The following is an 18,024-nucleotide window of genomic DNA, read 5'->3' as shown; positions in this document are numbered from 1 at the left end:
TATAATATATATATATATATTTGTTGTTTTTACTTCTTTTGCCTGTTTAAAACCATTTAACCATCGTCTTCTTTAATACGTCTACTGAGTGCCTGTTTTGTTTGTTGTATTCTTTGTCTTTTGTTTAATTCAACTCGTAATTCTTCATCTTTTTTTTTTCTTTTCTTTTATTTGTTTTGTTAACATATACACACACAATTGTTATAGTTTGTTGTTCTTTTACACATAATATTTTAAATAAATTATATCAAACTAATGCGAAACGCTTTTCTATTAATTATTTATTTATTTATAATAGTTAAAGTTATGTTTTTGTTTTTGTTTTTGTTCTTGAAATGTTTTATATGCATATGAGTTGTGAAAAGTGTGTGTGTTTGTTTGTGTGTGTTTTGTTTTTTGTATTTGTTGTTTTCTATTGAACAGAACTTTTTAAATATTATTAAGCAATTGGCGACATATTTTGTACACGCTACGAATATTGCTAAAAAATACCTGCACATTTTTCTTCTTTTTTCATTACTTCTTGTATTTTTTAATATTTTTGGTTTTGTTCAATATATGTATATATATTTTTTGTTTGTTTGTTTCTTGTTGGCAAAGCACTTTGGGCAGGCGCTTGTTTAATTGTTAGATACTTGATTGTTTAAATATGTTAATGTTGTTGTTTGTTTAAACAATTCTATACTCCTCCACGTAGAATTTTTTTAGTGTAGATTTTTTTTTTGTTTGCCTATATAATCGTACATAGTTAAATAGTTTATGCAGCTAAGTAATTCCCTTTTCTTTTTTTGTTTAAATAAATAGTCAAATATAATTTTATTCATAACATATTTATATTAAGATATACAATATATTTATAGCCGTCTTTTACTTTAACCAAATTAATCAAACATTTTTAACAAATTGTGTGAGAAGCTCTTAATTTAATCGTTGAACTGTTTTGGTTTTTTTTTTTTATGTTTTTTGCATCCTTTTTTTTAATTGTGAACAATTTCTTGTTTAATCAAACAAAAATTTTGCAAATTATATTTCTTGTATATTTTTGCTAAATGTTTTTCTTGTTTTATGTATATATATTTTTTATTTCGACTACATTTGCTTTTGAAATATGTTTTTGCATATTAATTTCTTTAATTACTTTTGTTTATAGATAAGTAGATTGTTGTTCTCTTTTTTCTATATTAATTCAATTATATATATATATATATTTTATTTTTAATTTTTGGATTATACATGTCAATAATTTCCTTTTTGGTAACCTTTATTTAGGAACAAAAGCTTTGAGTTTTTTTTCTAGATTTTTGTCATGTAGAAACTGAGTTTAAAGTTTTGCGAATGCGAAAATGTTGGGAAGCAACCTGAACCTTGAATAGAATATATATATACATCATACATATATATATATATATATATAGCTTTTTATTTGTCTATATATATTTATTTTTGTTAAGTATATGCATGAATTAATGTAACCATAAACAAATTAGCAACAACTTTTAACTTGTCCGGAGCGTCTTCTTAGGATTGTTTTTATTATATCATAATTATATTCTCTTTATACTGAGTCATAGTTCCCTTAAAATGTTTGCAATTCTCAAGTTAATTTTATTTGTATTTTTATTTCATTTTATTTATTTGAAGAGATTCAAAGATTTTATTTGGCTTTACAAGTAAATGCCATCCATAATTACTTATACGCCCCCATGGGAGCCTGCTCCAGTTCCGGCGTCAGCTGCAGCGCCTGTTCCGGCCCCATCATCAACCAGCGCCGATTGTCCGCCGGCAGGTGGCTGCTGTTGTTGCGGTGGTGGTGGTGGCATATACTGCGGATACTGTGGATACTGCGGCGGCTGCTCACCGCCTATGAGGCCCAGCTTATCTGTGAGTTGTTTGGAGAGAGAAAGAGAGAGAAAAGAGCGAGGTCAACAGCATATAAGGTAAATGTGTCCTTAATGATTTGCTCAATTGAATGACAATTACATTGATACGATTACAAATACGTATACGCCATATATAATACACTTCAATTGACTTCTAGAAGGGGCTGGGGACATTGTTAAAAAGCTTTGTTATGTTATTTGAAAGCATAATGATGAATTTCTCAGGTCCACATCTGATAAAGCTAAGATTAACTTTATAAAACGTGCCCTCGAATATATACAACTGATATTTGATTATTAAGCGTAGAATATTTCATGTTGCCCAACCAACTCGTAAACAAATTCGAGTTCAATAAATCTGATTTCAGTTACATTCAGTCCCCCGTTCAAACTGTTGGTGCATTAAATTTGAAATAAACTATCCATATACATGTAGGTATATATATGGAAAATAAAAACAGAACACATTAATTATATTCTTTTGGGAACAACATCAATAAGAGTCAACAGATCATGAAGCACACTCTCAAAATGTTTGAAATGATAACGGAATTTGCGCACAATAACGGTAACTCACACACATGCAGATAAAATGATAATCGATATTTTTGGTTGGTTTTGCTGTTGCTTACAGTGTTCGATAGTTTTGTTTTTGCGAATGGTTTGAATTGAATGTGTAATGTTTTCTTTTTTGGTCTGGTTCAATTGCAGTTATTTTTGAAATTTCTTTGATGTTATATTGTTGATGTAGTGCTGTTGGTTTTTGGTTTTTTGGTTGTACTTGTTGTTGTTCATATTATTTTGTTGTTTATGAGCGTATTTATTGTGCAGTCGCCACGTCATCCGTCGGACTCGGTGGGTCATCGGTCAATTTCTCAGCCAATGGAGTTTTCTCAAGTGTCGTTGGTGGTGGTTCGGATTTAAGTGTGTGGTGTGGTTGTTGTGGTGGTAGTGGTGCTGATTCTGATGCTGTTGCTGGTGCGGATGCATGAACCTGCTGCAAAGCAGGAGATGGCGAAACAGCAGCATCATCCGACATGAAAGGTTCTACGAAAAATTTGTGGAATTGCATTTTTGATACAAGCCATTAAAATCAATCGAACCAATGTTTTTAAAATTACTTCTTATGTGAGTGATTGTGTATTTACTAATTGTAAAAAATAAATAAATAAATAGCTTTAAGTGATTTGTGCACCTAGCAATAATATTTGCAACTGAAATATTTTGCATTTTCGGATTTATTTTTTTTTTTTTTTACCTTAAATCATAATAGTTTAAAGAATTTTTTCATTTGAATAGTTCGTATTGGTAAACATAACATAAAGCTAAAAGCTTGCACAAATTTTTTGCTTTTATTTTTTATTTCTCTTCGTCTTTCTCTGTAATTGTTTGATAAAAAAAGTTTGGTGAGTGTACACAGTAAATGTGGGCGTGGCCGTTGGTGTTGGCATGGGCGTGGGCGTGTAAGTGGACATGGACATTGGGTGTGTATAGAAAAATAATCAAATAGTTGGGAAAAAACGTAACAAAAGAAATTAGATAAGAATGCTTTTTTTTTGCAGTACTTTATGCAGTTGCTGCTGACCTTGGTCAAATACTCTATACAGATATATGTATATATAATTATGAAGGGCGTGGCGTGACGAGCTCGAGTATGTTACAAAGGGACATAGTTACTATCTAATATGTCAATAAAAAACAAAAAGAAACGAAAACAAAAACAAAACACTAAGTTTACGATATTACGGACTACGCTATCCATATTCCAATTACAATGAACCAGCACTAGTTCCTACAAATTAATGGGTACAAATGAATATCGTAAAGGTCATACTCGAAATATACTTGGCTTTAGCGGACACAGGGTGTTCATGGTGCTCAACCCAAACATATAGAGCAACACATACAAATACAAAGATACCATAATTACACTAAAAAAGACAAAACACGGCCTTAAATCAAATTACCGAACCTGGTGCGTATTATATATCGTATGGAACCAGATGATGTTGAACATTTTTTAGCTTTTAATTTTTTTGTGGTTGTTGGAGCGCATGATATGCTAAGTACAATTGGATGCAATGGCTCGATGAATCGTTCGATTTCTGATTTAGTTTTGTTAACGATTTCGATTAAGGCGTCAATTCAAATTTATATTCAATTTCAGTTTTGAAGCGAACGATCATCAAACGTACGACAGTTGAACTGTGAGTTTTGCTCTCTACTCTTTAGCAGTTGTTTAAATGAGTTTGAATTTGATATATAGTCGGGTTGATTTTGTTTAAGCATTTGTTTGTAACTAAGTTACATAGTAATTTATTCTTATAGTTAATTTTTAGCAATCTACATAAAGTTACCTAGAGAAAAATAAGTGTTTCGGAATAAAAAACAAAGGAAACAAATCAATTTAGTTTTGCATAGTTTTCAAAATTATAGACAATCAAATTAGAGCTAAAAGAGGTTTGAATCATTATAAATTATACAAAAATAATATTAACGTTTTTGGGTTTCGATTGGGGGGAGTGTAAAATTGTGTGTACTTGATCTGTGTGTGTGTATATATGGGGCTGTTTTCCTGGTTGGGTTATCGTATATGATGTGAGCACGATAAATGAATTTCCGCACGATTAACTTACTTGCTATTATGCCAACGATAACCAGTCCAATAACGCCCATTATGATCATCATCTGCAAAATGAATGAATGTGAATTAATATAAATTTATCAACTGCCTAGGCAACTCACCTTCAAGTTTTGCAACCAGAACTTTCGTTTTAGTTTGCCAGCCTGCTGCTCGAATTGCGAGGCGCCCTGCTGCAAGGCATCGGCACGATCATCCAGCTCCGAGAGCTTGGCATCACGCTCCAGCACCTTTTCCACATTCGTGCGCATAATGTCTACAACCTGAGTGAGAGAGAAGCAGCAAGTTAATCAAGCGGAACATATATACATATGTATATACACATATCTATATTTGAGGATAGAGAGAGACAGAGAGAGAGAGAGAGAGAAGAGGGAGGGAGGGAGTGCGGGATGCTTACCTCATCAACTTGAGCCTGCGTCTGTTGCAAGCGCTTCTGTGCCGCAATTTGTTGGGGATTGCGTGGTCCGCCCACAATCTCACCATCGCCGCCCTCGCCCGCCGGTGGGCCATCAACGGGTGGTGCATCGCCAGCTGCTGCAGCATCCGCCCTACAGATAGATAAGCCACATCATTAGTCATCCAATAATGGCGACTCTAATCAACTCCCCGCGGAGCACTCAAAATGATTTAAGTACTGGTCTAGCTAGGGTTATTGAGTTACACATGATGTGGTAGCAACATTTACAGAAAATACATCCTAATATGCGTGTGTAGGTATGTTAGTGGAGGAGCAAGTGCGCAAGTTCTAGACGAACTACTCCAAAGAGCTGGGCACTTACGGTTCCTTATTCTTGTCTTTCTTGCCCATGATTTAGTGTGTGCGGCTTAGAAAGTAATTAAAATCAAAAACAAACTTCAATAAAAATGACCTTTTAAATCCATTTTACATTTAGCATATGTATATATAAATTTTATGCATTTCATATGACTATTAGCATCCCAAGTAAAAAAAAAGAACAAGGTTTTTTTGCATGACTAACTCATGAGGCACGACAGCTTGTGTTTAAGTTTATCGATTTTGCGGTGCGGTGCGGGAAAGTTGCCATGTGATGCGATGGTATCGGCGGACAGGGGCACGTCCACCATCGTTGGCCGACGCAAAAGAAAAAGGAAAAAAATTGTTGGTGAGAGGTGGCAACGCACACAACAGATCCACAAATGTATCGCTCTAAGCATTGCAAATTGAACAAATACATTGTTGAGCCACTATTTATATGATACGTATTTGAGTGGTCATGCGGCGTATACTTTATTTTGTGTGTGTATACAGTGAAAGCTCTTGCGAGCGAACACCTACATATGTACATACGAGTCCTACAGGCAAACAAAGTTAACATTATGAATTTTACAATTTCAATTGTTATTGTTGCATTCCTCTTATGCTAGCAATTAACAGTTAGCATATTTGCTAACTATTCGAGTTGGAAAATATGTTTTGTATTTCTTAATGTAAAATTCCTTTGTGCGCTGGTAAAACAGCGTAGAATCTTTTGTCCAAATAAAAAGTGAGCTAAAGTAAGCACCGGTTCGCGGAGATGTCCGCCTCAAGGGCGCTGTTGATTAATAGACTTCTCACAGTAAAGCCTTTTGTTTGCGCGTAACGATTAGAGAGAAAGAGAAATCAATAATTTCCATTTACTTACATTGCTTTTTGTTTGGGTTTGGTGTTGTTGCTCTTTTAACAGCCGCTGCTGTTATTGTTGTTGTATTAACAAATTTGAACGTAGGCCAAAGTCTTCGACTCGGATTGCGATGACGGCTGACTGTGTACGTTGTCCGTGTCCCGTGGACTTTTATGCACTTGGCCAAAATGTCTTTCGTTGGGGGTTGCTGCCGGATGCCGGAGGGGAGGTCGCTGAGTGCAGCTAAACTCTGGCTGTTCGTTGTTTTTGTTATCGCTGGCAATGCTCTCTCGTTCTCCTCGCTCTCTTTCTCTCTCCCTTTCTCTTTCTTTGCTGACCGTTATATTCTGTTTCTCTCTCGCTCTCTCGCCTTCGCGCTCTTTGTGAGCTTTTCCTCAATGAAATCGCTCAGCCTCAACACACATCCAACAAACGGGGAAATAACTGGCAGGCAGATGCGTGTGTGTGAGTGAGTGAGAGAGTGTGTGTGTATGTGCGGGTACCACTTGCCACGACAACCTTTTGCAAGCAGCGCTGTGTGTGCAGGAATCCTCTGGCCCTTGTTGTTCAAACTGTAGGATGAATAAAGTATAAAAATAGTTGCATACTATTTTTAGTATTTGTTAGCTTATTCGTTCTGTTTATTCTATTGAATTGTTGGCCTCAAATGCCTTCTGCTTATTTAACGCCCACACAAACACATGCACACAAATTCACATACACCCGCACTCACACACTCACATATAGAACTTGGGAGTATTCAATAGTTTCTCATTTTCACATACTTATAGTTTAATACAAATGTTTATTGCATACTCCCAGGGGCACTTGAAACCATTTTTTATGGCTTTGCAAAATTGATTTGTGAACTTTTCTGATTCCATTTACACTTGGCTCTAAATTTGCTTGGCTTGACAAAAAATCAATGAAATTTTACACAACACAATTTTTTTGCTAACCCAAATCAAGAGCTTCAATCGAACAAGCTATAAATATATTCTGTTGTTAAACTTTGTTGTTGAATTAACACAAATTTAGGTGGTAGAATATATAATGTAATTATAAATTAAATACATTTGCGTAGCACAAAGAAAATTTTCACTTACGACGTTTTTAGCCAACTGCGAAAACTTGCAGCTTTTCTAACTGTTATGTGTATTTGGGAAAAAGCTCGCACAACATTTAAGGACGAGTACAAAAGCTCAATGAATCAGAACTAACGAGTAGCTTTTTCTTATCGTCCTAACTATATCAACTAACGGGTGGCATTGATTTCTACGACTTTAAGAGAGGCTTCCGGAACTTTGTCTGTATCCAAACACGATACATCTTCAGACAACGTCCCCGGTTGACCTGTAATCGTCTGTCCACTATAAGCTGCTCCTCCACTAGTCCAGCCTTGGTTTGCATGCTACGCAGTTCCTCTTCCGTAAAGAAATAGACCATAGTACCATCGCCACGCACATAGAAATTATCCTCCAGGCATTTGCCGCTCTTGAAGCGCAATTGCGCCAGATCGTAGCGCCCGTAGTCCCGAAACATCAGCAAGCCGCCTGGTTTAAGGTAGCGATAGCAATTATCTAACACACCCTGCATTTTCGACGGCTCTATTGCGGAGAGTACAAAGATCATGACAATAATGTCCTGTGAGTTTTCCTCGAATGGAACATTCCATTCTTCTTGCGTGGCATCCATGACAAACACCTCGCAGCGTTTGTCATCGAATTGCGGTTGACTGCGGAGTATTTCGATGGCGCGTGCCGAAAAGTCACAGCCATATATCCTCAACTGGGTTTCCGTGCTATATTGGAGTATAGGCAAAATGGTATTACCCACCCCACAGCCCAATTCAAAGATGCTGCGTGGCTCTGAGAGCTCGTTATTCGAAATGGGCGCCAGTTCGGGGAATTCCGTGAAGAGCCAATGGCGATCTTTGAAGAAACGATTATCGTGTATGCCATAAAACGAGTCCCAGAACTTCGGCGCATCCGATTGAAAGCGTTCTCGCTGATCATCGCTCATCTTAATAGTTGAATTCTTTGCGACAGCTGCTTGGGCAGCTGCCTCCTGCTCTGTATCCCATTCCACGTGGTCCCTGTAGAATACATTTTAGGCATTTATGTGTAAGAGTTATCTATACTCTGTATATACCATGCATTAAACTCGAACACCTCCCGCGCATCGCTGAGTATGCGATTACCAGCTCCACCCGGTTTCTTGCGCTTGCGGGTGTGTTCCCAAGTTTTGCTGGCAAAGCAACGTTGCAGATATTTACCAGGCGTTGTGCTTATATACATCGGCGTCATCCTTGAGCAAGCGTGTGCCAAACTGTGGACGCCTTTCATTGTCAGCAGCATTTTCTATGGGTTCCGTTGATTCGCTGCTCATATTCTCCTTCCTGCGAGGATAAATCCGAAATTAACTTTGTAAACAAACAACCGCGTTGCAGACGACCATATGGTGCTTAGTGTAGCCAGACTGCTATAATATGATTCTCATGTGGCAGCATTAGGTTATGCGAGCGCACCAAGTGAGGGTGTGTGTGTGTATATTAATCGACTAGCCTCCACAGCCTATCGGTTAGTATAACAAAACCGCAAAATAATTTCTGTTGTATGCGTTGTGTTGTTGACTGCAGCAAATTGAAACAATTTATAAATAATCAAGCCAAAGCATCTGATTAACAAACAAATACTTTTAATCAAAACGTTCATTGTGCAAGAAAACATTTCAAAATGATGAATGAGGCTGCTGCACTGGCCAATATGATACCCTACGACACAATTGGACTCTACGAACAGCCCAAGCCCCGTTTCATCTTTAAGATGCCACGGGTGGTGCCCGACCAGAAGTCTAAGTTCGAAAGTGATGAACTCTTTCGGCGTCTGAGTCGCGAGAGCGAAATCCGTTATACAGGCTATCGGGAGCGCAGTATTGAGGAGCGTCAGGTGCGCTTCATGAACGGTTGCCGCGAGGGACACACCGAGATAAGTTTCGTAGCATCTGGCACCAATTTGCAGCTGGTGTTCAATGCCAATCAGAACCCCTACCTGCACGACAAGGAGTGCGACTTTGACAAGGAACACGGCAAGGTGCACATCAAATCCTATTTCATAATGAACGGTGTCTGTGTACGGTTCCGCGGCTGGCTGGATCTGGAGCGTCTCGATGGTGTTGGCTGCCTGGAGTATGACGAACGACGTGCGATGCACGAGGATGCGATATTGCGTGACCAAATTGATCGCTACAATCAACGGCTTCGTGAATTCGAAGATACTAAGCGCGCCTATCGCGACAATCGCCAGGATGAGATGGAGGCAGTACGTCGGGGCGTTGCCTCCGGCGGCATTGGAGTAGGGGCCAGTATGTGGCGCCGTTAGTTGGACTTTTGGACGGCAACAACGCCGTCACAGCAGCAGCAGCTGCAGCAGCAATCACAGCAGTTGCCGTTGCAGCAGCAGCAGCAACAGCAGAATGAGACTCAATACCCAAATACTCAATACTTTATGGAAAACTGAACAGATGAACAAATGCTCTAATCCAAACTTGCCACCAAATGCGAGATTTGAATACGAATACGGATACGGACACGGACACGGATTCGCTTACGTTTAGATTCGCTCGAATAAAATGCTCGTAGACTTAGTTTTAGCTTTTAGTAAACTACTTAACGTATTCTTGTATGGTATTAAAGATAACATATTAATGTACAATTTTAGTGACGTATGCTAACTATATACATACTAATATACACATACATATATTTAAAACACATAATAAAACGTACTCATTATAATTCCGGAAATTCAAAGATGACGCGCTGATTCGTCATTTATTTATTAATAATTAATGAAAATAATTTACTCAAACAATTTACATTTCTTATAGCTATAGGGTATACCTTATACGTTATGGAGTTTGGCGTAGAATATTCCAGATATGATTTATAGATATATAACATCATATTATATCAAAGACTTTAGTTGACTTGATTCGGCTTCAATTTTGTTACACCTAGCTTGGGTAGCGCTTTCTCTGCCTCGAGAGCCCGATGTCAAGGAGTGGGGCGGTAAGTAACCTTCGCATAGCTTGCTTTTCGAACTGTCTCAAGGCCATACTGAATCTCTTTAGTCGAAGTGAATTGATTCTGAATTGCCGTGTATTTTCATTTGTATAATAAGCAGTTCAGCGATATTTTCCGTATCGTTTATATATATTTGATTAATGTATATTTTATAAACATGTTTAACACTAGAAATACAAATAAAGTTGCTTGGAAAAGTCCGACAATTAATGGGTACTAATTATTGTTGTTTCCGTTTAACGGAATTGCAGCGTGGAAATGCGCAGACCGATGCAATCCTTGCCAATTTGACTGACCTCGCAGACGGTGCAGAGATTGCCCTTGTACTGGGGATCGTAGGAGCTGCCACAGAAGGGGCAGGTCACCTCGGGCTTACCACGATAGAGCGGCTTCCAGCTGATGGCGCAGATGTTGAACGGATTGAACTCCTCATACTCCAGCTGGTGCTCATCGACGGGATTCACCTCGCAGGCCTGCAATATTTTGCGCACCTGCTGCGCCACCTCCGGCCGCGGAGCAAGCTCCAGCAGACGGCGTGCGAACGATGCGGCTGTCTTATAGTTCTTCAGCTTAAAGAACATATTGAGTGCGGTACGCAGAGTGAGAATCTGATGGACAGGCTGAAGCTTGCTGTGGGTGAAGTAGGCGGCCATTTCACAAAGACGCTTCTGCTCCTCCAGCGTGGACTTGGGCATGCCCTTGCGCACGGTTTCCATCTTGAGGCCGACAATGTATTCGGCACAGATCTTCAGTAACTGCTGCGCCTCGGCTGTGTCCAGCTTCGTCTCCACCACCAGCAGCGGAATACTTATAAGTATGGAGTGGAACTTCTCGATGGCCTCGGTGAACTTGCCCGCAGTGGTCAACTGATAGCCAGACTGCAGCCGGGACACCAGGTCATTCAGCTTGATGCCTAGCGCTGGGCGTTGGAGTTTCGGATTCGTTTCTGAGTAATTACGCAGTGGATATCCATTTAACGACTGCAGATTGGGGTTGGCGGTGTAGCTAGTGCGGGAGCAGGCGTAGTTCTGCAAGAAGAGCGTTTTGAAGGGCTTGAAATTGACCACACCCAGCTGATCGTTGAGTAGGCGGAAAGCACTGTTGAAGGCGCCTGCCTTGACATGATCGAGCACCAGCTGGGAGTTGTTGGCCCAGTGTTGGGCTGGCGATAGGCCCTTGTTGGGCGCCGCATAGTAGTTGCTGTCCAAAGCCGAGGCCTTGATCTTAGAGGCCAGCTCAATGGGTACCACCAGATCATCATCGCCGACATCCCAGCCACCGCCGCCAGCACCCTCATCCTGGGCCTCATCATTGCTAAGTGCATCATGCATCTCCTCATCGCCGTCATCATCTTCGCCCAAGCCGAGATCGGCATCAGCGCCCCAACCATCTCCACCAGCATTGTGCTCGTCCAGTGCGGCATCCGCGTTTATATTGAGTGCCTGGCGAGCTGTCGCACTGCTGCTGGCACGCGTTACCATGGCGCCTTCGAAGAAGCCCTTCGACACTGACAATAGTGGCCAATTGGTCTCCAGTTGCTGTATGGGCACTGGAGGCTGCAGCAGCTGCGCATTCGGATTCACCTCCGGCAAGTTGCTGCCCTCTGCACTGATGGTGTTGCCCAGAGATTCTGTCAGCTCATCCAAGCCATGAGTGGCTGCGGTCAAGTAGGCCAGCGATAGTTGTCCACAGTTCTTGAGAATGTTCACGCGTTCCTTGACATCGCCCAGGAGCAAGGCACCTTGGTACTGAGCCGATATATCCTTGCGTATTTCAGCAATCTTGTTCATTCTCTTCAGTTTGTCCAGATTACCAGTGATTAGATAGAGGAAGCTTAGCTTGTCGAAGTTCTTGGTGCGTTGATAGCACATCTCGACCACCTGATGATTGCCTTGAAGCAAAGCTGCCTGGCCCAATCTATCCCAGCAATCCTTGTCGTCCAGTGCCTTGGCCGCCTGCAAGGCGATCTCAATGTTGCCGCACTCCAGAGCCAAGCCGAAGCGCGTCTTCTCATCCTTGACAAAGTGCAGGGCCACCTCTGGATAGCCCTTCTGCTGCAGATACGCAATGATGCTCTGGCCAACTAGACGAGCGTTGCGCACCATATGCAAAACCTCATCGTATTTGCGCTGAATGAGAGCCAACTTGAATTTGTATTCCGTGGGATCGATGTGCAGGACACGGGTGCGACACTCGCGGTCCAAGCAGAACACCTGGTTGCCCTTGACGCGCGTCAGATAGATGGGCAGATCCAGAGTGCGTATGATGCCGTGATCTCCGTTTGTGATGGCATATTTGATATGATTGCTGGTCGTATATATGAACACGCCCGACTCATCCCAGGCGCCCGACTTGACGCGACAGTTCTCCTGCACGGTGCACAAGTACTGCAGCCGGCGATCGCAAATGGTTACCGAATGCTTGCAGAGCAGTGCGACCAGCGACATATCCGGTGACCACACCACATAGCGGCACTTGGCCAGCTTAATGCTGCCGACGGAGACCAAACGCTGCACCTCGTACAATGTGACATATTCCGGATCGCGTATGAGCAACATGCCTGTGCCGGCATAGAAAATCTCCTCGCAGAACGTTGGTATCTTCTTGGTCACTTCGTTCTTGAAGTTCTTCACCACCAGCTGCTGATTGCGATCGAGCACAGCGAAACGATTGCGTGCCACCCAGATGGCTGTGATGCCGGAGCTGCGCTTGCTGTCAGACTCGTTTTGACGATCGTTCTCGCTGTCCTTGGGTATCTGGCACAAATCGTAGGTGCTGTTCTCCAGATTGTTGGTGCGTGTGCAAATAAGCACGGCATTCAATGCTGGATTATAGGACATGCTGTAGACAGGCGACTTGCCGGGACGCAATTGCATCACAACCGTATCCTTGGCGGTGGTGAAATCCAACTTGCGTAGAAAACGATCTTTCACATAATATAACATGTTTCCGTGTACCGCGTAGGCGGGACGCTCGCGCTCCAACTTGAAGACCACCATGCCTGAAAAAGAACAAATATTTTAGACCTAGTTTTCAATTTAGTTAATGGTTGCTACTCACCTGCATCGTGGCCGGCAGCAAAAAGATTTAGTGTGGGATGTGCTGCCATAATCCAGAAGCGTTCGTTGTCCCGCCGGAATGTGAACAGGCACTGACGCTTGGTCATGTCCCAAACGCGAATACTGCGATCCTCGCCGTTCGAGATGATCAGATCCTGGCGTGGATGGAACAACACGCAGGACACATTGTTGTAGTGACCACGGCATGTATCCACCTCCCAGGCCTTGTACTCATTCATGCGCCAGAGCTTGACAAGGCGATCATCGGCACCTGATACGATCAGCGGAAGGGTTGGATGGAAGCTCGCCCAGTTGACACCGCGATCGTGGCCCTCCAGCACATGCTTGACAACCGCATCGGCCTGACCAAACAGATCTGTGGCACCGGGGTGACCCTTAAGGTGCTCATCAAGTCCTCCAGGACCAGGCGCCACATTCTTTTTACGCAGTCCAGATATGTCCCAAACACGCACCGTCTGATCCAGAGAGGCGGAAACAATTTGATCCTCAGTCGGATGGAACTGAGCACACATCACATAATGATTGTGCCCAGTCAACACACAGATGCAGTTGCGCGACTGCCAATTCCAGATGCGAATGGTCTGATCATCGGACGCACTCAAGATCCATGGATACTCGTGATGGAATGCGACTGTGCGCACATAATCCAAATGGGCCAGCAGCGTGAATATGCAGCGACGCTGCTTATAATTCCACACCTTAATCTTGTAATCGTCTCCGCCTGAGACAAACAGCGGCATCTGTTGATGGAAGGCCACACTGCGAACGGGGCCATCGTGCTCATCGAACTTTTCCAGCAGCGTGTGCATGCGGTAATCCCATAGCTGAATGACACCACTGTGCAAACTTGTCAGGATCCAGGGACGCTTCGGGTGAAACGAAAGACCCTTCACACGAGCCGATTTGGACTCGAAATTGGTCAACATTGTTGCAGTTTCCTTCACAGTTGCTGGTGCTGCCGTGGCGATGTGTTAACTTGTAGTCGGCTTTTCTTTGACGTACACTTACTCAGTCTGTGCCAGGCACTTTCTTGTCTAGAATTACACAACAACAATTGTTAGCATTTGTAGTAGTTTATGTGATCATAAATAAACATATTTAATCAATTTATTTCATGGTTTTATGTAAAAACACACACCAATTTTACAAATTTTTCAAGTGACACGTCAATTATCTTCTTCTATGCAGCAGCAATTGTAGAGTTGTCAACGCCCAAGAGAACAGCTGCTTATATCGATATAACATATCGTTACCCCATCGTTATCAACCGATATCACAAACATACTTCGTTACGATATTCGCTCACTTGTTTACAATTTTGGTGTTTATAAAATGTAAAAGTTCAATTAAAGCAAAATGACACTGGCACACCGAGCGCTTTTCACATGGTTTATAGTTTTAGTGTTCCTTATACTGCTCTGCTTAAGACTAGATCCACGCACAACCTGGAATTGGTTTGTCACCTTCACACCACTCTGGTTCTTCGACTGCATTCTTATAATTTACGTGCTCATCAAATTTATACGCAAATGGCGTAATTTGAATCGCCTCACTGACCTGCTCTCTCTCTACAAATGGAACATTGTGGGTGTATGGTTGACGATAACCTCTCAGGTGATGATCTGCATTACCCTGGAGTATCCGCAACAGATACCCATCTATGTGACCATGGCGCCTCTGATGTTGCTCCTCTGCACTGCCATCGTCTATGTGGGTGGAAAGCTGAGAAAGCGCGAAAGCTGGCTCCATTAAACAACAACTATTTATGTATTTATGTATATATTAAGTCTAAATGTAATTCATATTAAAAAGAAATCATGAAATCCAGAAATGCAAAGCGACTTCATTAAAATCCGTATTTGCTTTGTGTGGCTCGACGTGTCTGCCTATTAGCCGACCACATGGCCTGCAGTTCAGCTTCGTTCGCCTTCGCCTTGTGTGCCAGGTATGTTATTTGATGTTTACGTCTTGTGCCCGCCACTGGCTCCTCGTCCGTCAGCACGCCCGTTGGCTGGTATGTGGTGGCCGACGCCAGAGCTGTACGCATCCATTCCTCACGATCCGGCATCACTTGATCGCCGACTATGTCGATCACTTGCATTTCCTTCACCTCCTTACGTCGCCTCTTGGCATTCTTGCCCACGAGTGCATCCATGGCCTCAGCATTCAATTGTTGATGGTAGCGTTTCTGCGCATGTTGCAACTGTTCTGATTCCACTTGCATCGCCTCCTCTTCAATTGCCTTGCGTTCTTCCACCTCCGTCAAATACTTGTCGCTAGCTTCTTTCATTTTGGCTGCTCGCTTGGCCACCAGGGCGCTAATCTCGTTGCTGCTCACCTCTGGCAGTTGCTGTTCGCTGTTCAGTGAGAAAAAGTCACCAGCATTGGCTACCTCCTCCTCGTCCTCGCTGTCACTGACGCTCACCAGCGACACAGCTGGCTTAGAAGACTTGGATGGCTTTGCAGGCGGGGCTTTAAGTCCATCGACGCCTTCGGTATTGTGCGCAGCGCGTCTTTGTTTCACAGTATCTGGTACGAAAGCTGGCGAGGCACTGACCCTTGGAATATTCTTGCTGGCCTGTGGACCAGGCTCGTCTTTACTAGTTGGCTTCGATGCCATGGGCTCTGTTTTCTTGGCAAAATCCCGTTCAGATTTAGCTTGTGGTAAAATGCTCAGCAAGCCGCAACCCTTTGTGGACTTGAGTTGTGGTTGTTTGTTCTTCAGTTTCTCTGCCATCTCTTTGTCCACATCGGCATACTCCCTGAGAGATGGTATACTAATCTTTACGCGTTCCCTGGCCACAGCCAGCGGTGGTTTTTCCAATGCTTCGCTACCTGCAGCGGGAATGGCCTTTTTGTGCAAGAACTCATCGTCCACTTCTTCGATAATTGAGGAAACCTTTGCTGCAGCTTTTGGCATGGGCAGCTTGGCAAAGGCCTGCGTCACTTTATCATCCACCTTTTCCTGCTGCGGATTCGGGTCAGCAGCTGCTTTTGGCTTAGGCAGGTTAAGATGTAGCCGACCTGTAGTGCTCGCTTTCAACTCCTGCAAGGAGACTTCTTGAGGTATATAGTCATCGTCGTCGTCATCACTAATATGTCCATTGCTCGCAGTTGCCTTAACTTGTGGTGCTCCATTTTGAGTCGCAGCGCTTGGCTTTATTAGTTGTACTTGTATAGGCGTAGAGTCCTCATCATTATCTGATTCCTCATCACTGCTTGCCGCGTATGCAACCAGAGACATAGTTTATGATCCTATTTAACGTGAACCTTACAAAATTTGTTTGAATAAAATACAAATTTCTTGATGTGCGTTGTGAATGTTTTCAATAAAACATATCAGCTGTTCGTGTACATGGAACACCCTGTGGCGAATAATAATCGCAGGGCAATAAAACTGTATGGCAATGCCAAAAATGTTTTGTCTGTTAAGATTTAAAAATATCAGCTAGCGACTTTTTTCAAGAGTAAATTTTATTGGTAAGAGTTATAATTGAACACCTGGCAACAGGTAGCACTGTATGCACAGTACATAATAACTGCAGCTGTTAGCCATAAATATAGAAATTGAAAAGTCAGGTAGCTATCGCTGAACATGTAACCATATAAATAAGATTCCTGGACTCACCAATGATCAGTATGAATTTACGTCTCGAGCTGTTAAGGGATCAGAAAATGCATCATCACCCGCATCAGCTGCCACCCTATGAAGCAATGGGACTCTATGAGCAACCCAAACCGCGGTTCATATTCAAAATGCCGCGCGTTGTACCGAATCAAAAGTCCAAGTACGAATCGGATGAGCTCTTCCGGCGACTGAGCCGAGAGAGCGAGGTGCGATACACGGGCTACCGGGGACGCGCTATAGACGAGCGTCGCATGCGTTTCGTGACCGATTGTCGCAAAGGCTACGCTGAGCTCTCCTTTGTCCCAACGGGCACCAATCTTCAGCTCTACTTCAATGCCAATCACAATCCCTACGCCCAGGAGCAGGAGTGCGATTTCGACAAGGAACGCGGAAAGGTGCACTTGCGTTCCAATTTCATTATGAATGGCGTTTGTGTGCGCTTCCGTGGCTGGCTGGATCTGGAGCGCTTAGATGGCGTTGCCTGCCTGGATTTCGATGAAGGCCGCGCCCTACAGGAGGACGCCCAGTTGGCGGAACAGATCGAGAGCTACAATCAACGCATGGCTGACTCGAAACGCATGTATACACCGCCACAAGAGGCGATGCTACGTGGTCCAGGACCTGGTCCCGGTCCCGGTCCAGTTCCAGGAGCTCCAATGGGCTGGTGAAACTAGCTTGGAATCGATTCTATTAGTTCCTTAGGTTTACTTTAGCATTTACGTTTAAGGACTTAGTTTATTTTAATCGGAAATAAAAAGGCATGAAAAATAATCATAGTGTATATAGTTCATATAGTTCAATTCAATTTGATTTCTTACTAACTTCTTTCCTTAAGTGTTTTTTGAGTTGCTTTGCAGCCCTGTTGCCATTGTTTCATAAGGGTTGCTACACGGGGTCTTTGGCCTTAATTACACCTCCCAACTTCCCTAGGGGGGGGAACCACCCCAAAAAAAATACCCGTTCCAGCTGCGAGTTAGCTCTGCTTCACACTTTCCCTCTCTTATTCGTTCGCTCTCTCTCTCTCTCTCTCTCTCTCTCTCTCTCTATATTTCACTCTCTCATGGGCAGAGGGCGCTTTCCTCATGA

General features: G+C 42.6%; 7 protein-coding genes across 11 annotated transcripts; 3 read left to right on the top strand and 4 right to left on the bottom strand.

The window, feature by feature from the left end:
- Positions 1-778: 778 nt before the first annotated feature.
- Positions 779-7,394, bottom strand: nSyb (neuronal Synaptobrevin). 4 transcript variants are annotated; one of them, XR_016196854.1, is made up of 7 exons: positions 7,253-7,394; positions 6,168-6,718; positions 4,922-5,072; positions 4,626-4,784; positions 4,517-4,568; positions 2,513-2,927; positions 779-1,879 (listed from the first exon to the last, which is right to left on the bottom strand). XR_016196854.1 is itself a non-coding variant. In XM_030386476.2 (5 exons), exons 1-5 carry the CDS (start codon positions 5,330-5,332, stop codon positions 1,692-1,694), a joined length of 579 nt encoding a protein of 192 aa, XP_030242336.1. In that variant the 5' UTR covers positions 5,333-5,447; the 3' UTR covers positions 779-1,691. The 4 variants fall into 4 exon arrangements, 1 of the variants encoding a protein (XP_030242336.1); XR_016196855.1 differs by lacking the exon at positions 7,253-7,394 and adding an exon at positions 7,106-7,124; XR_016196853.1 differs by lacking the exons at positions 6,168-6,718; positions 7,253-7,394 and adding an exon at positions 5,304-5,449.
- On the bottom strand, positions 7,257-8,641 carry Mettl2 (methyltransferase-like protein). 2 transcript variants are annotated; one of them, XM_018100296.3, is made up of 2 exons: positions 8,422-8,641; positions 7,257-8,241 (listed from the first exon to the last, which is right to left on the bottom strand). In XM_018100296.3, exons 1-2 carry the CDS (start codon positions 8,532-8,534, stop codon positions 7,422-7,424), a joined length of 933 nt encoding a protein of 310 aa, XP_017955785.1. In that variant the 5' UTR covers positions 8,535-8,641; the 3' UTR covers positions 7,257-7,421. The 2 variants fall into 2 exon arrangements, with proteins under 2 accessions (XP_017955785.1, XP_017955782.1); XM_018100293.3 differs by having other exon boundaries at positions 8,298-8,630.
- Positions 8,642-8,731: 90 nt separating this feature from the next.
- On the top strand, positions 8,732-9,951 carry Bgb (core-binding factor subunit big brother). Its single transcript, XM_018100304.3, has one exon. The coding sequence runs from the start codon at positions 8,882-8,884 to the stop codon at positions 9,524-9,526; it is 645 nt and encodes a 214-aa protein (XP_017955793.1). The 5' UTR covers positions 8,732-8,881; the 3' UTR covers positions 9,527-9,951.
- A 386-nt stretch (positions 9,952-10,337) lies between these two features.
- Positions 10,338-14,236, bottom strand: alphaCOP (coatomer subunit alpha). The gene is made up of 2 exons (XM_030386511.2): positions 13,291-14,236; positions 10,338-13,231 (listed from the first exon to the last, which is right to left on the bottom strand). The coding sequence occupies exons 1-2, from the start codon at positions 14,234-14,236 to the stop codon at positions 10,467-10,469; spliced, it is 3,711 nt and encodes a 1,236-aa protein (XP_030242371.1). The 3' UTR covers positions 10,338-10,466.
- A 430-nt stretch (positions 14,237-14,666) lies between these two features.
- LOC115563478 (transmembrane protein 60) lies at positions 14,667-15,151 on the top strand. The gene has a single exon (XM_030386514.2). The coding sequence runs from the start codon at positions 14,667-14,669 to the stop codon at positions 15,060-15,062; it is 396 nt and encodes a 131-aa protein (XP_030242374.1). The 3' UTR covers positions 15,063-15,151.
- Positions 15,073-16,554, bottom strand: LOC115563477 (uncharacterized). Its single transcript, XM_030386513.2, has one exon. It carries the CDS (start codon positions 16,552-16,554, stop codon positions 15,157-15,159), a length of 1,398 nt encoding a protein of 465 aa, XP_030242373.1. The 3' UTR covers positions 15,073-15,156.
- A 345-nt stretch (positions 16,555-16,899) lies between these two features.
- Positions 16,900-17,709, top strand: Bro (Brother). The gene has a single exon (XM_018099480.3). It carries the CDS (start codon positions 16,941-16,943, stop codon positions 17,604-17,606), a length of 666 nt encoding a protein of 221 aa, XP_017954969.2. The 5' UTR covers positions 16,900-16,940; the 3' UTR covers positions 17,607-17,709.
- Positions 17,710-18,024: the final 315 nt, after the last annotated feature.

This window comes from Drosophila navojoa, chromosome 4 (genome assembly GCF_054131105.1).
Source record: "Drosophila navojoa isolate 15081-1374.11 chromosome 4, UAZ_NAV_1.0, whole genome shotgun sequence".
NCBI classification, from domain to species: Eukaryota; Metazoa; Arthropoda; class Insecta; order Diptera; family Drosophilidae; genus Drosophila; species Drosophila navojoa.
The sequence above is the reverse complement of the archived record's forward strand: the minus strand, read 5'-3'. Positions and strand labels throughout refer to the sequence as shown.